Here is a 16,335-nt window from a genome sequence, read left to right as displayed (position 1 = left end):
CCCCCCCCCCCCCCCCCTCCCCATTAGTTGGATTTTTCAGTCCTCCATCTGATGACCAAATCGATCTTAAATTTTATTAACACATGTAGTTTCATAACTTATATTTGTGGAGACCTCCTGTGAAAAGACCTTTTTATTTTATGGATGGCTCGGGGGTACTTATGTTTAGAAGTATTTGTCAAATTAGCATAGCAATCATCTTTCTCTGTAATATACCATGATATCAGCACAATCTTAAGTTTTTAACATATTCATTTCAATATTTTTCATCTATTCTTTTACTTCCATAAAAACATGTCAAGTACCTCCTCTTCTTACGAGTTCACCCTTTCTTTAAAGTTTACAACGTGTTAGAGCCGAGCTTCTGGAGATTTTTGGGAATTTAATCTCATTAACTGTTTTTGTGGATCCAACATTAACACATGTTTCCTCAGGTCTTCTTCTCTTTGGTCCCCCCGGTAATGGGAAGACTATGCTTGCTAAAGCCGTAGCTTCAGAATCAGAAGCTACTTTTTTTAACGTGTCTGCTGCATCCTTAACATCAAAATGGGTATGCCTCAATTCCATTTCAAGAATTATATTTTCCTTGTGGAAAAAATTCTTTCATGCATTTCCCTTGATCCCTTTCTGTTATTTTTCTGTGCAAATTTTAATCAGTTGTATTTGCTCTAAGGTAGGGGAAAGTGAAAAACTTGTACGGACTCTCTTCATGGTTGCTAAGTCCAGGCAGCCCTCCGTAATTTTCATGGATGAAGTATGTCTCATTCTCTTGCTAAACGATTATTTTAAGGATGAGTTAATAGTACATTATTTTTGTATGCTTAATTCTTCTGTTTAGTTTTGTTTTGAGTGCATTGTAGTTTTTGGTTGTTGACATGAAACTAGATAAATCACAGAATGCTTTTAAAATGTTAGATGGCAACAAATGAACTTTTGTATGCTGAAAATAGTTTTTTTTTTCCTACTATGCTGAGTTGCTTTCTGCCATTACAACCAGAGAACTTGAAACTTGAGCTATTATATTTATATATTTGTGCATATTTTGTTATTACCTTTACTATGGGTTGATAACATTTCACATAAATTTCATTCTTGTTATTAACTATTTCAAAATTTAGTAGAATTGTTTAGTCCTCGAAAATTTTCTCCCTTTGTTCATATTAGAATCTCCTTGACCTGCAAAGTCTGGTTAGTTTGTCGAAATTTCAGTATAGTAAGGAGACGTGATGTACAGAATGGCATGTAAAATGACTAAAAAACCATGTAAGTGATCTGGAAAGAAACGACCTTAGACAAAATGCTGCTAACTGAAGGTGCCTTTCAAATGCTTCTCCTTTAGACAAAATATGTACTTCATGTTGACAATAATAATAGTATGGAATTAATAAATGCTAAGCATACCTCCACCTGTGTTTTCGAATGCCAAGCAATCAATGGTTTATTTGGCAGGTTATTTGCTTTGTGCAACATCATTGATGACATTCTGCTTTTCTTTTTTCATTTGACTGTACAGATTGATAGTGTAATGTCAACAAGACATGCTAATGAAAATGAAGCTAGCAGGAGGCTGAAGTCTGAGTTTCTAGTACAGTTTGATGGAGTAACATCCAATTCTACTGATCTCGTAATCGTTATTGGTAAGCTTTGGTAGAGCTAAATGCTATTCCTCCTTAGGCAATTCATTGGTTTTGTTAGCATATTTACATTTGTGCTCCACGTGCGTTTGATGCTCTAAATTTATTGAAAAAATATACTTCTGTATTATTTACCCGTTTTTTAAAGAAAAGTTTTAGATTTGTTACAAATAAATTCTTATGCTACATCTCACAACTGTAATGTACATTATTACACATTAAGCAAAAGTGAACAAAATGTAACTATTGACTTTTAATCTCTAAAACCGCATTTGATAACCATTTGGTTTTTTGCTAGGTTGCTTTTTATGTTTTTCTTTTTTCCATCCGATATTCAAGGTCTTATGCTTTTGTGCAGGTGCTACTAATAAGCCACAAGAACTGGATGATGCAGTTCTCAGGAGATTGGTATGTAAACTTAATGGTTCTCTGTTTTGTTTTTTTGTTTTTAATGAGAAACCAAGTCGTCATTGAGAAAAAAAATGGCGTAAAAAAGAGTTAAACCAGAGGAGTCCTATCAAATAAGGGGACTCCACTCCAAAAGAATCAAACCAAGATGATAATTACAAAAGTCCCGAGTAATAGAATCCCACAAAGAAGTATTTAATATAAGGGTATCCTAGACTTCTTTCCAAGAACTATCAATTGAAGTAAATAGATCCCATGTATGTTGTTTTTATCGTAGGCTGCCCCAAGGCTGGGTTTATTAGTGGTCAAAACGCCCTGATATTTGCCCATGAGATCAAAGTTTTGAGATCACAGATGAGTTATGTGACTATTTAAGTTAATGATCATAATATAGTCTGTACTCAGTTTTGAATTCTGAGTAGATGGAAATGTTAAAGAGTTTTTAGTTCTACAAAAATCATTATTACACACTGATTAAAAATATTTTTGAAGATGAGCAAGAACATGTCAATATGAAAATGCTCTCTCTTTTTCTCATTCGCACACTCTCATGTGGGCATGCATATTTGGTTAGTGCGACGAACATAGCTATTACATTAGCCAAACACAACATCCTTTATGGAGTTTACTTCACTAAATGCTTTCTATGTAGTCAATAGTACTACTACTACTAATAATAATAATACAGGTGAAGAGAATTTACATTCCCTTGCCAGATGGAAACGGTAGAAGACTTCTTCTCAAGCACAAGCTCAAGGGACAGTCATTTTCTCTACCAAGTAAGAATGAGGTTTTAGTGAAGTTCCCGTGAGATATTCCCTTAAAAAATTTACTACTTTATTGTAAATATTTTATGTTCTCTAACACCACCGCCTGCCCTTCTCTTCTCTTTTCACGAAAATGTGTATATATCACTAAAAAAAAGTTATTTGATTCCATAAACATTGTAAAGTCTGCTAAGTGGCTGAAGGAAGTTGTAAACTTTTATGTAAGTTTATGAGTTGAAATTATGGTAGTGAGTAGTGACTTACCAAATATTAAATATTCAATAGTTTTAACTCTTTATTGTAAGGCAATAGGGTGATGGTCCTATGGGATTGGTCAGTTTGCATGTTAGCTAATGGTTATGACTGTGAACTTCAAATACCTCTCTCCGCCCGGTTAACAGTACCACAAGCCCATACCTATTGACTATTTCATAATTGTCATCTATGTTCATCCAAATTCAGCCTTTTACTGTAATTAATACTTCCAAGCGATTTTTGTTCAACAATCGTGGGGTGGGGATTGAACCATCAACTTTTAGAATGGTAATTGGTAACTTATTCAATGAGCTATGCTCGGAAGGACAATACTTTTGAGATCTGATTGATTAATTTAGTGTGCTATTTAGAATTGTATGTCATGTTCTGATCAATTGCTTATATTGCATTGTCGATCATGCTTTCATTTTCTAATGGAATGTGTTCTTCCGCTCTATATGTTTATCCCTTCTGCCAAACCTTTATATATATATATATTTTTTGCTAATTTACTTTGATTAACATACATACCTCATTTTCCTTAACAGGTAGAGATCTAGAGAGACTAGTTACACAGACTGAAGGTACTATACTTCTTTCCCTAAATTTTGTAACCTTTCAGTACTTCACTAGTCGAGAAATCTGCGTGACTTTAAGAACAGCGTGGACGGAGTCTTTGTGCACGTGGGAAACATTCAGAGCTATTTACTTTTAAATAAGAAACCAAACTTCTATTAAGAATAAGAACACAGACGTTAGAAGTTAGAACTAGAATGGCCATGCTGAAATCCGGAAATGTTAAACAAAAGTTTTTCCCTTGCATCTCGGTCACTTTTACTTTTTCGGGTATCAAAACAAAAGGAAGTATTTGTTCCGAGTATCTGACTGGATTTAGCAGAACAAATAAGGAACATTTGCAAGTAGGAACTCTCATGGTTAGTGATCAAGAACATGGTTACATAGGAATGCCCTGAAAAAAGCTAGAAACAGACGCCACACTCGGAGTTTCCTCCCTCTTAAACTCGTATCCTGGAAAACCTTTTGAGTTCTCTTACCAGGTTCTTCACATAATAGATAAAACCCCATCCCGTTGGAGAGTGAATCTTAACGACTTGGATCTCGAGCCAAAAAAAAAAAAAAAAATCTCATGGTATTATTTACATGTACAGGATACTCTGGAAGTGATCTACAGGCCTTGTGCGAGGAAGCTGCAATGATGCCAATTAGGGAGCTAGGTGGGAACATTCTCACAGTAAAGGCAGATCAGGTGACTAACATAAAAACTGTTATACTTTTGAACTCTGTGAACTGGCCCGACACTCACTGATACTAATAAAAAGAACTCTGAAGTTGACTTGTTAATCAGATAATCTTATCTGTTACGGTGTAATATCATGCAAAAACTGTCTAATTCCCTTAGATTGACTATATAGAAGCAGATGAGTAGTAGTGTGCGTTTTATAGTAGCTTGTTCGGAGAGACTCGTGCATTTTGAACTGCCTGAAACTTGTCTCATTTCCTCTCATTTTGCGCATTCGAGTCATTAAACTTCGATTATCATATCATAATCTTACCTGTTACAGGGTAATATCATGCATTAGAGTGATTAAATAGAATGAGATAAGAAGTGTGCGTTTTATAGTAGCTTGTTCGGAGAGACTCGTGCATTTTGAACTGCCTGAAACTTGTCTCATTTCCTCTCATTTTGCGCATTCGAGTCATTAAACTTCGATTATCATATCATAATCTTACCTGTTACAGGGTAATATCATGCATTAGAGTGATTAAATAGAATGAGATAAGAAGTGTGCGTTTTATAGTAGCTTGTTCGGAGAGACTTGGGCATTTTGAACTGCCTGAGACTTGTCTCCTTTCCTCTCATTTTGCGCATTCGAGATCATTAAAATTCAATTATCATATCATAATCTTACCTGTTACAGGGTAATATCATGCATTAGAGTGATTACATAGAATGAGATAAGAAGTGTGCGTTTTATAGTAGCTTGTTCGGAGAGACTCGTGCATTTTGAACTGCCTGAGACTTGTCTCATTTCCTCTCATTTTGCGCATTCGAGTCATTAAACTTCGATAATCATATCGTAATCTTACCTGTTACAGGGTAATATCATGCATTAGAGTGATTATATAGAAGCAGATTAGTAGTATGCGTTTTATAGTAGCTTGTTCGGAGAGACTTGGACATTTTGAACTTGCCTGAGACTTGTATCCTTTCATTTTGCACATTCGAGATCATTAAACTTCGATTATCATATCATAATCTTAGCTCTAATACAGGGTAATCTCATGCAAGCATTGTGTCTAAATCTGAAAATTTATATCTTTTGTGCACCAGATAAGATCATTGAAGTACGAAGATTTCCAGGAGGCAATGAAAGTGATCAGGCCCAGTCTAAACAAAAGCAGGTGGCAGGAGCTTGAACAATGGAACCAAAGTTTTGGATCCAATTAGACAATGAAGAAATATTCAGTGTATGTTAGAGGCAGCTGTTGTTGTGAAGTAAACACTGGAATGCCTTAACCTTCAAACAAACTTCTAAATAGCTCGATTCTTTGTTTTCTTGTTTAGTGAATTAATTAAAAAATAATTACGAAATATATTGATATGGAAATTAACCCAAGGGAAAGTATGGAACGGATTACTTTGTTGATCTAATATCTCAAGACAAGAACATAGTTTGAGATTCGAATCACTCCACAAGCAAGATCGATCATGTCTAAGCTTAAATGATTCTTGTCGATCGAATATCTCAACGGAAGAACACTTGTTTGAGATTCAAATTACTCCACAAGCAAGATTGATCATGTCGAGTTTGAATGATTCTACAGGCTTTATGGCTTTATATAGCCACAAAATGAAACTATTAAAGACATACCAGAATGTTAACATTCAAGGACCATAAATAAAAAGTCTTAAAATACATTAATGAAATGCAACAACTTTAAATTACAATAATTTGTAATTCACCCAAAATTTATAACATGAAATTTCATCCTTCTCCAACATGAATTGAAATATCTTTGGATAATTTCAACAATATTTTTTTCACATTTTCATTGAAGCATATTGTATGATTGATGTCTCTTGGTTTATATCATATATTTTAAGTTTAAGATATTTAATATAATATTTCATATCATTTTTATTTAATTAAGTATGAATTCTTCGGCGCTTCCGATAACATTTATTATTATTATTATCATTTTACTTAAATAATAACAATTTTTAAAATTTTCGATTATTATTATTATTATTATTTAATTATTATCTCTTCCATTAATATATTTATTCATGAAATATTTTTTTAGTTCAACATATATATTTGATGAAATATATTTATAATATTATCAAATTATTAACTTTTAAACTTGCCCATGTTGATGTTTTATTTATCTTTTTAAAAAATAAATTTAAAGGGTAATTATTAATTTTATTTTTAAAACAACTATTTCCACTTTTTTTTTTTTTTATGTGAATCAACTTAATAACTTTTTTATTTTTTATTTTATTTGAATATCTAACTAAAAGTAATGACAATAACTACTATTGAACCCAAAGGGGTCAATAAATATTTTTTTTACATATAAATGAGATTTTATATTAAATATTTTACTGCAATCCAATTTTAGTTATACAATTAAAATAGATTTTAAAAATATTAAAAATTAAAATGAACAGAGTTAATAAGCATATTATGAAAAGGATATTTTGAAATTAAAAAAAAAAGAAAGATTTTTTTAGCACGCCACCATTAAATTTAATGGTTAAAGATAAATAAAGTTTAAAAAATGTTTTAATGTTTTAATTTTTATTTATTAAAAATAATAATAATAGTGCGGGCTCGCACTAACAATATGGAGCCAAGGATTTTGGTTCAAAATAATGAAGGTAGGAGGGAACGGAGGATGAAACGGTGCGTTTAAGAGGGTTCGACGGGCATAGGAATTCAAATTCATTCCGTTCGAATTTTCGTCCAACGTCCCCAGTTCCCTCGCTTTGCTGTGTTCTCACAGTTGCGAATCGATGAAAAAATCTCTGATGAAGGAAGAGAATGGAACTCCAAAGCGGCAATGGTCCTTGCAAGACTTCGATGTAGGAAAGCCCCTTGGCAAAGGAAAATTCGGCAGAGTCTATCTAGCAAGAGAAGTCAAGGTTCGTTTTCTGTTTGATTCTTCTTGAAATGTTCTACAGTTTTTTTTGGTGATTCTAGATCTTTAGACCTTCGGTTCTTTGTTTGATTTTTGAATGACTATATTTTGTTCTGGTTTACTCTATAGCTGCTAAATCTGAACGGAATTTCGTCATTTTGCGACTGCATGTGGATTTTGCCGGATAGAAGTGATATGATATGATTTTGCATTTTCTCTTCTTTATTCTGGCGAATCAAGCAGAGATTGCTAAGTCTCTTTTTCTGGAAATTATTATAGCTACTCAGTGCTATCAATTCTCGATGACCGAACAGTTTGATTTTCATTCATTTTACTTTACACAGAATAGCGATAGTGTACGATTTATCGTATAAACACAACTTTTAATCTCTGCAGTCCATTTTGCATTAAAATAAACATGAATTTCTTTAGTATTTTTTTTCTTTTTTCCAAACTTGAGATTGCATATCTAGATTTTGGTTTGACCTTAGGAGCTCCGATTTGATTTTCAGAGCAAGTATATAGTGGCACTGAAGGTAATTTTCAAGGAGCAGATGGAGAAGTACAGGATTCATCATCAGTTGAGGAGAGAGATGGAGATCCAAACCAGTCTTCGGCACCCCAACATCCTGCGCCTCTATGGATGGTTTCATGATGCTGAACGTATTTTCTTGATATTGGAATACGCTCACCGCGGTGAGCTTTATAGGGAGCTTAGGAAAAGTGGTCATCTCAGCGAGCAGCAAGCTGCCACCGTAATATTCCATTCTCTCTATCGTTGTGAACTTGTTACTTTGAACTGAAGATGCTGAAGTAAAATATACTAGAAGATTGAGCCAGAAACAAAAATTCATGAAATTGTCTCAAAAACAACTTAAACCTAGTCCTTATATATCGTTATCTGAAGGTTATTTATGTTTGTTTCTTGTGAATTTCAGTACATTTTAAGTCTCACACAAGCATTGGCATACTGCCATGAGAAGCATGTGATTCACAGGGATATTAAGCCAGAAAATTTGCTGCTTGATCATGAGGTATAAATTCTCCTCTTTTTGTCATTCCACAGCTTAGAAAATGTTTCTTCGCATGATTTTTTCAAAACCTTAGTAAAACCCTCGTTTTATCCTGGAGGTAGAATCCAGATTTCACTGCACTTTGTAGATCATAGAGAAAGAAAATATTATATGCTTTTCTGCGTGTATAATCATGTTGTATTTGTAGGGCCGGCTGAAAATTGCAGATTTTGGATGGTCTGTACAGTCGAGAAGCAAGAGACATACCATGTGTGGAACTCTGGATTATTTAGCCCCAGAAATGGTGGAGAATAAAGCTCACGACTATGCAGTAGATAATTGGACTTTGGGCATTCTCTGCTATGAGTTCCTTTATGGAGTGCCTCCATTTGAAGCTGAAAGTCAAAGCGACACGTTTAAAAGGTTAGACATATAATTTGCAAAAGGAACACGGACTTAAGATCCTTATCTTCATTAAAGAGTGGCTACTGCTTACTTTCTCATGTCGTTCATTTTTATTAGGATACTTATATATAACACATTAGCATTGGTTAAAATGTTCGGGTGTAAATTTAATCCTTAGCGGCTTTCATCATTCACGAACACCTGCACTAATAAGACAAAGAAGTGGGTGGGGATCTATGCCTTCCTTGAATGAATCAGTAACAACTCATTAGTGTAACGAGGGAGAAATAAACGGATAGGATGGAAATGACCTATCAATCATTGGTGGACCTTCCGTTTATAATTGGTCACAGAGCTCTCAACTAAGTTGTTTCTAGATTTCATCCAATAGATTAAATAAATTCTACTCAAAATTTTTAAGGTTAAAATGTTCTAGTGTAAATTTAATCCTTAGCGGCTTTCATCATTGACGAACACCTGCACTAATAAAACAATGAAGTGGGTGGGGATCTATGCCTTCCTTGAATGAATTAGTAACAACTCATTAGTGTAACGAGGGAGAAATAAATGGATAGGGTGGGAATGTCCTATCAAGCATTGGTGGACCTTCCGTTTATAATTGGTCACGGAGCTCTCAACTAAGTTGTTTAGGTTCTAGAATTTCATCTAATAGGGTTTCAGCTCGAAGGTTAGAAAATGTATGTAGTATGGGTTAATCTCTCAACCAGAACTTGGAGAACTTCGAATAAATAACTCAATTTTTAGAAAAGGTAAGAATGCGATTTATAAAAAATACGAGAAAGTGTTACATTTTATTTTTTCTCGAGATTATAAATAGTTGTTTGGGCCTGTGTCATATATGCAGGATAATGAAGGTCGACTTGAATTTTCCCTCGACCCCTCACGTTTCTTCCGAAGCAAAAGATCTAATTGGCCGGGTTAGTTAACCTTGTGAATGTCTTTATTTGGTAGGAGTAGGAATGACATGCATACTTCTAGTATGGTTCTGATTATATGAAAATTTTACACAGCTCTTGGTGAAGGATTCCTCTAGAAGACTTTCACTTCAGAAGATAGTGGAGCATCCCTGGATAATCATGAATGCAGATCCATCTGGTATTTGCAGTAGCAGCAGGTAGAACATCTCTTCACTCTTAACTAATTTCTCTTGCTCATGCCTCTTCATATAAATGGGGTTTAGTGAATATCTGTGTGTAATCTCTATGTCATGTAGCATTCATGATTTAATCAAAATGTTGGGAAAAGTTGTTAGTCGCATTCTCACAGTGATACAGGCTTCCCTAGTGCGATTTCTAGAGGTTTCGAGTTCGAGATATGATAATCAATCTTAGCCAATCTCAATTGGTCTCGTCTTGATTAGATCTTACCAATAGAGTCGACCTCACAGGCTTCTCTAGTGCAATTTCTAGAGTTTCGAGTTCGAGATATGATGATCAGTCTTAGTCAATCTTAATTGGTCTCGTCTTGATTAGATCTTACCAATAGAGTTGACCTCACAGGCTTCTCTAGTGCGATTTCTAGAGGTTTCGAGTTCGAGATATGATGATCAATCTTAGTCAATCTCATTTGGTCTCGTCTTGATTAGATCTTACCAATGGAGTCGACCTCAATCTAATCTTAGTTGTTTAATTTGATGTCTCACATCTTTGAAGTATTTGGAAATGTAGAATATAAGAAAAACGAGCACATCTTTGTAATGAGTTGGATCAATTTGGGTTAATATATCCATAATTTAACGAAAACTTGAACTTTATATACGGCTACCAATGATAATGACTTCTAGATTTTATTCCACCATTTTTGCAATTTCAAGTTGAGTTTATAATTTCATTAATTTTTGTACGATAAGGACATTTGGCCAACTAATCCCAGCCAATCAAGAACAGTAAGGTGAAGTTTGTATATTGATATCTTCCATGCTTGCAGCTGATAGCTCCAAAAGCAAAACATATTATATATAAACCCATGTCCAAGCACCCCATCGTCGTAGCGACACTCTTCCAAACAGGAACGAGAAGGTGAGTAGGAACACGCAGACCAGCAGCCAGGTGCGTGTGAATAAGAATCTGCTGCTGAAGCTCCTGCAATTAGCCAACCGATGAACAAACGAGGTTTATCGACGGCGTCACCGGAGCTGATACCTCGTCGATTTCTGCCCGATTCTGCTCTGTTTTCATCGCCATCCTCAGCACGGTCATTGTGGCTTCATCAGCCTTCCGTGGCCTTAATCTTCTCCCTAAATATGCACCACGAGTAAAACAAACTCAGTACTAGAAGATGAAAAAAGATGCAGCAGTTTTCAAAATATGAAAAATCTCGATTTAAAACGGTGAGATTGATGACTCTATGTAAAAAGGTCAAAGTAGATAATATTTATTAATAGTGAGATCGGGATATAACATGCGTCCAATCAAATCTAACGGAGGATGACATGCCCCATGAGATCTCAATGATACTGTACCATGTCCTATAACCGCTAATCGGTTGGACTAAAATGGGTGTCTCTTGGGACGAAATGCAAGAAATACCGACAAGTCGACCCAATGCACAAGGACTTCATTAAGAGACAGCTATACTCATTATCCCACGAGAAAAAATATATTTATTTATTCAGTAAATAAGTTATATATATATATAATCGGGGACAAGATAATTTTCATATCCAGTCTCGTTTTCTCTCTTTTCCATTATCGATTTAAATAAGTTGGATTGTGAATCAGGGTAGCTTGACCCATAGATATCTTTAATTCCAACTTTAATTCCAACCTATTTTAACTTAGACCCATAGGTTGGAATTAAAGAGATTAAATTTGTAATCGTTCTTTTAATTTTCGTCCAAAGAAAGGCTCTCATCTCAATTTCTCAAGGAACTCGACAATACGGCCATGGAGACCAATCCCGCCGCCGCCGTCGTCGACGTTAGCAGTACCCCAAGCGTTCCGCCGGAGAAACGGAACCGTTCTATCTTCAACGTCCCGCCGGACTTATTCGCTTCCTGCAAACTCCTTCGTTCTCCACATTCATACACCTCATCAACCAGCGGCAGCTACAGCTCAAGCGCAGAAAATCCAGTCGATTCGGAGCAGAATTCTAGGGATTTCAAAGAAAGTTCCGTTGCCCAAAGATGGACCTGCAACACATGCAAGGCCGAGTTCGAATCCCTCCTCGACCAGCGTTCGCACTTCAAATCCGACCTCCACCGGTTCAATGTAAACTTTGCTGGTTCTTCTGCTTGCTATTTGAATTGCAGTTTTTCCCCTATTGAACAAGTTGACTGAGTAGAGTGTTTTGTAAATTTGATTATCGTGTCTGGGAATGAACTCTGGACCATCAACGTTTTGTTTCCCCTTAAATCGTTCAGGTTTTTACTCGTCGGAATCAAAATTGGGTTAATAGTTGATTCATTGACGATTTGATTAATTATGGAATTAGAAACAATATCTGCTCTGGTTTAGCCAAAACGGAGCCTGAATTTTTCAGGAAAGTTTATTTTAAATCTCAACTTGTTAATATAATTCATCTAATCCAAGACAAAACAAGAGTAATTGTCCCTCATTTCTAATTCGTTCCATCCCTCTAGTTAGAATTGAGTCCCTCTTTTCTTCCTGCTCTCAATTTAACCATCGGGTTCAACGATTTGTCTTAAATGTTCATAGCAATTAAGCTGAATTCTTTGTTGACATGTTTGATGAAGTGAATGATTTCTTGTTTTCTTCGTTTTCGAAGTATTTACTGTGCTATAACTAAATATTAGGTGAAGCTAAGCATTGCTGGCAAGAATATTGTGAAGGAGGATGATTTTGATGAGCTGACATCTGATTCTTTCAGAGACTTTGATGTGTCAAGTATTTCTGGATCAGAGGACGAAACAGAGAAGGAGATTTACCCTCGTAATGAAGGGTCTAAGGTAACAAATGATAGTGTGAACAAGAAGAAGTTGTTCGTTCATCTTCAAACAGGTGAAAGAGTTTCGGTTTGGAAGTGTTTGCTCATAAATGAGTTGGATAGTATTTCGTATGAGGATGATAAAACATCGGTTGGCGGTAATGGTATTCATTCACAAAATCTTAGAGAGAATGAAGTCATAGCGAGATTGAAATATCTAAATCACGAGCCAAGAGATGGCACCCATTTGCGGATAGTGTTGCTTGCAAGTGGTGGGCACTTCGCCGGTTGTGTTTTCGACGGGAACTCGGTTGTGGCTCATAAAACCTTTCACAGGTTGGAAATCTCTTCTTTATTAGCTCTTCACTTCTAATAGTTTCCAGTCTGTTTCTTTCGATCGTGCAGTCAACAATGAAAACAGACATATCAAACGTAACCTATGATACTTTTGTTCTTACTTGTAACCCTGGCCCTTAAATTAGTAATGCTGCTATTATCAAAAGACATTTATATTCTGAATTTCCATTTGGTTTTTGGTGCTTGTTGTGCGTGCTTTCCTTACATGAGATATAAACCTTCTTATTATGTAGATATGTAGTGAGAGCCAAGTCTGGAAAGAAGCAGTCATCAAAAGATGCAAGTGGCAAAACGATCAGTTCTGCCGGGGCTTCTCTTCGTCGTCATAATGAACTCGCGTTGAAGAAGGTGTAATATAGTTTATTGATGACTACAAAATGCCTCGACTCATGCATTCCTCTTTTCTTCCTCTTTTTTTAGCTTAATATTCATTTTCACACCCATGAATTCCTATGATTTCACAATTGAATTCAATAACTTGATGCAAACGGTTTCTCTTTTGAAGATAGGTAGGCTTTATGGGCGAAACCGTTTTGAAGATACTTTTTATGTTCTTGTTTCATATAAAGTTAATGTCCGCAATGAACCCAATCTTCTTTTTTTCCCGAGTGAAACCGATGAACCCAATCTTTTGTTTCGAACGCTTATTTAATTTTTATACCATGTTTGTGACAGGATCACGTTTTGTTTAAATTGGCTTCTGAACTGTAATTGTTGATCTTGTAGGAAATTCAAGATCTCCTAGCTGCTTGGAAGTCCTATTTTAATGCTTCTTCTTGCGTTTATATTTATGCTCCTTCAAACAACCGGCAATTACTTTTTAATGGGGATAAGCCATATTTTAGCGATCAGCGTTCTGCTGTTCGGAATATTCCTTTGACTGTTCGAAGGCCTACGTTAAAAGAAGCTCGACGTGTTTATGAACAATTGGTGCAAGTAGCATATGAAGTAGAAGATAAGGAAGTATTGTCCACCAGTGGGCACAATTCACCATCAAGTGTAGTTACAACAGACAATGGCACCCAAGATATTGGTGAACCGAAAGTTATTGGAGACTTGGAAAAGGATGCTTGTACACATCTTGAAGAACCTGTTGAACATCCAATAACTAGAGAGAGTGAAAGTGAAAGTACTTGTATAACTACACCTCTGCATGAAGCATCACAGACTGGAAATGCAGATAAGGTTTTGGAACTCCTTGAACAGGGTCTTGATCCTTGCGCCAAAGACGAACGAGGACGGACTCCTTACATGCTAGCAACTGAAAAGGAAGTCCGAAATAGCTTCAGAAGGTTCATGGCTTCAAACCTTGATAAGTGGGATTGGAATGCTGCTAAAGTTCCGAGCGCGCTAACCAAGGAAATGGAGGAATCACAAGCTGCTAAGCAGGTTACTTAAAACTGTTCTTCCTGCTGTTTGATATGACTCTATATAGTATAGATACATATATCTTGTGTTTTAGCTTCTCCTATTTGAAATACGTCAAGAAGTCCCCTCGTGCTGTTGAAATAGATTGGTTTTCGTTATTATTTAGAAACGTTGCAATGATGGTAAACTTGGTAAAGATTTCATGCTTTCGGGACTAAAAACTGTTCGATACTGTTCGATACGAGAACTAAGATATTTTGGCGCATCCATTGTTCTTCCTTTCACTTCTTAGACATTTGTTTGTTGGCTTGAAATGTTTATTCAGTTTTTCATGGAGATGAACCAATTTTTTTCCCTTTTTTGGGATTGTTTAGGCAGAAAAAGATGCCAAGCGAAAGGCACGAGCGAAGGAATTGAAGAAGTTAAAGAAAGAAAAGGCCAAGAAAGCACAGGTTTGCGTTTAATTGGTTTGTTTCTAATTTTATGTTGAAACTGGTTGAGACCCTAGTCTGTGCTCCTTTCTTGATTAAATGGTTATATTGGGAACTGATTTTCCATTGTTCCGAACGTTATCTTTCGTAACCGGGGTATCGGAAGTACAATTCCTTTCGTTATATTCCTGGCTCACTCCCTATTAACCTCCATGGTTCTGCACTGCAAGGCCAATGCGGACGACAAAGAGGGTTTTAAGTTATTAAGTTTTCGGCCTAGGCCGGGAACCCAAAACCTTTATAAACATCTCACGTCGACACCGTGTTCTGAAGCCTTTAGAGACCTCAAGGATTATGAATAATATCCAAACTGAATTTCAACGTCTCGTTACTCATTCGGATTCTTGCCTTTTCTGTCCTTGTTGTTTGAGCTGTGTGCTGAATATTGCTGGCAGGCCGAGGCCGAGGCTGCCGAATCTCAAAAAGCTGCGAAGGCGGAACACGGCAGAGGAATCGGCTCTATTTTGAATACTCGAGCTGAATCAACCAGTGGAAAACTGATTACCAAAGAGGTAACTCTTTAAGCTGTTTGAATTGAACCAGCAAGAGGCTGGCGTACATGTTTGTGAAAATTGGATCATAGTGTTCTTCAATACCATCCTTTGAGCGTGGCTCCCAAATAGACTTAAACGAGTCTTTCCTACCCGATATTTTACTAATCTCTGCAACGATCTACAGATGGTACAGGCTGCCGAGCGTGAAAAGAGAGCAGCAGCTGCCGAGAGGAGAATCGCAGCCATGGCTGCAGCTGCAGCCACCAATGGTTCCTCGTCGACTATTCCAAACAGCTCACAGACTAAAACCGGGTTAGCCGGGGACATCAACTGTTCCTGTTGCGGTACGTCGCTAGCTGGTAAGGTTCCTTTCCACCGGTACAACTATAAATATTGTAGCTCAACATGCATGCATGTACACAAAGAGGTCCTTGAAGAAAACTAGCGTGGATTATTATGAGGTTGATACTCCTTTTACTTCATATCACACCATTTTTTTCCTCCTGTTCATCTGAAATGCTTGAAGAACAATGTCAGATTATTTGAAAGTTTCAATTATATCTGCTTCTCTCCATTTGGTTTGCTTGTGTTCATCCAATTGTTGATGTTAAGATTAAAGCTTCAATTTAGATCAGAAAATTTTAATTTTTTCTTGTACTTGTTGGAACTTTGGAGTGTGGAACCTCTTTGGCATGGTAGAACAGAAATGAGAAAGCTCTACTGAAATATGTGGTTTGGACGGATTTTTTTTTATCGGAATTACTTTCAAACATGTTTTTGATCGTTTAAAATCCACTTAGTGTTTGATTTTATACTTTCGCACCATAAAAGTTGATTTTGCATAGTTGATAGTATGTTTATGAGTGATTTTGGAATAGTTAATTATGTTTGTTGTGCTGAAAATCGGTGAGATCTCGCATCGGTTGGAGAGGGGAACGAAGCATTTCTTATAAGGATGTGAAAACCTCTCCCTAGTAGACACATTTCAAAATTGTGAGGCTGATTACGATACCTAACAGGACAAAGCGGATAATATTTGTTAGAGGTGGGCTTGGGATGTTACAAAACTA

General features: G+C 36.1%; 2 protein-coding genes across 4 annotated transcripts in view; both read left to right on the top strand.

Moving 5' to 3' along the window:
- Positions 1-5,703, top strand: part of LOC111444835 (spastin) — an 8,676-nt gene extending 2,973 nt beyond the window's left edge. The window contains exons 7-14 of the mRNA XM_023082917.1: positions 435-550; positions 674-754; positions 1,514-1,637; positions 1,993-2,042; positions 2,731-2,821; positions 3,613-3,648; positions 4,234-4,331; positions 5,418-5,703. Coding sequence (XP_022938685.1) covers positions 435-550; positions 674-754; positions 1,514-1,637; positions 1,993-2,042; positions 2,731-2,821; positions 3,613-3,648; positions 4,234-4,331; positions 5,418-5,534 — 713 coding nt within the window. The 3' untranslated portion in view covers positions 5,535-5,703. The remainder of the gene's footprint in view (positions 1-434; positions 551-673; positions 755-1,513; positions 1,638-1,992; positions 2,043-2,730; positions 2,822-3,612; positions 3,649-4,233; positions 4,332-5,417) is intronic.
- A 1,285-nt stretch (positions 5,704-6,988) lies between these two features.
- LOC111444816 (serine/threonine-protein kinase Aurora-3-like) lies at positions 6,989-15,846 on the top strand. 3 transcript variants are annotated; one of them, XM_023082891.1, is made up of 12 exons: positions 7,010-7,235; positions 7,744-7,986; positions 8,170-8,265; positions 8,453-8,667; positions 9,515-9,587; positions 9,681-9,784; positions 12,499-12,891; positions 13,146-13,260; positions 13,639-14,301; positions 14,655-14,732; positions 15,167-15,283; positions 15,450-15,846. In XM_023082891.1, the coding sequence occupies exons 1-12, from the start codon at positions 7,107-7,109 to the stop codon at positions 15,708-15,710; spliced, it is 2,487 nt and encodes an 828-aa protein (XP_022938659.1). In that variant the 5' UTR covers positions 7,010-7,106; the 3' UTR covers positions 15,711-15,846. The 3 variants fall into 3 exon arrangements, with proteins under 3 accessions (XP_022938676.1, XP_022938659.1, XP_022938668.1); XM_023082908.1 differs by lacking the exons at positions 12,499-12,891; positions 13,146-13,260; positions 13,639-14,301; ... (1 more) ...; positions 15,167-15,283; positions 15,450-15,846 and adding an exon at positions 10,597-10,644 and having other exon boundaries at positions 6,989-7,235; XM_023082900.1 differs by lacking the exons at positions 7,010-7,235; positions 7,744-7,986; positions 8,170-8,265; ... (1 more) ...; positions 9,515-9,587; positions 9,681-9,784 and adding an exon at positions 11,444-11,879 and having other exon boundaries at positions 12,425-12,891.
- Positions 15,847-16,335: the final 489 nt, after the last annotated feature.

This window comes from Cucurbita moschata, unplaced genomic scaffold (genome assembly GCF_002738365.1).
Source record: "Cucurbita moschata cultivar Rifu unplaced genomic scaffold, Cmos_1.0 Cmo_Scf00001, whole genome shotgun sequence".
Classification (NCBI taxonomy): domain Eukaryota; kingdom Viridiplantae; phylum Streptophyta; class Magnoliopsida; order Cucurbitales; family Cucurbitaceae; genus Cucurbita; species Cucurbita moschata.
This window is presented reverse-complemented; position numbering and strand designations above follow the sequence as displayed.

Coding starts and splice junctions, on each gene's coding strand:
- LOC111444816 (XM_023082891.1), top strand. CDS start 7,107: ATGAAAAAATCTCTGATGAAGGAAGAGAATGGAACTCCAAAGCGGCAA. Junction 8,668..9,514: donor CAAAGCGACACGTTTAAAAG/GTTAGACATATA, acceptor TCATATATGCAG/GATAATGAAGGTCGACTTGA. Junction 12,892..13,145: donor GCTCATAAAACCTTTCACAG/GTTGGAAATCTC, acceptor CTTATTATGTAG/ATATGTAGTGAGAGCCAAGT.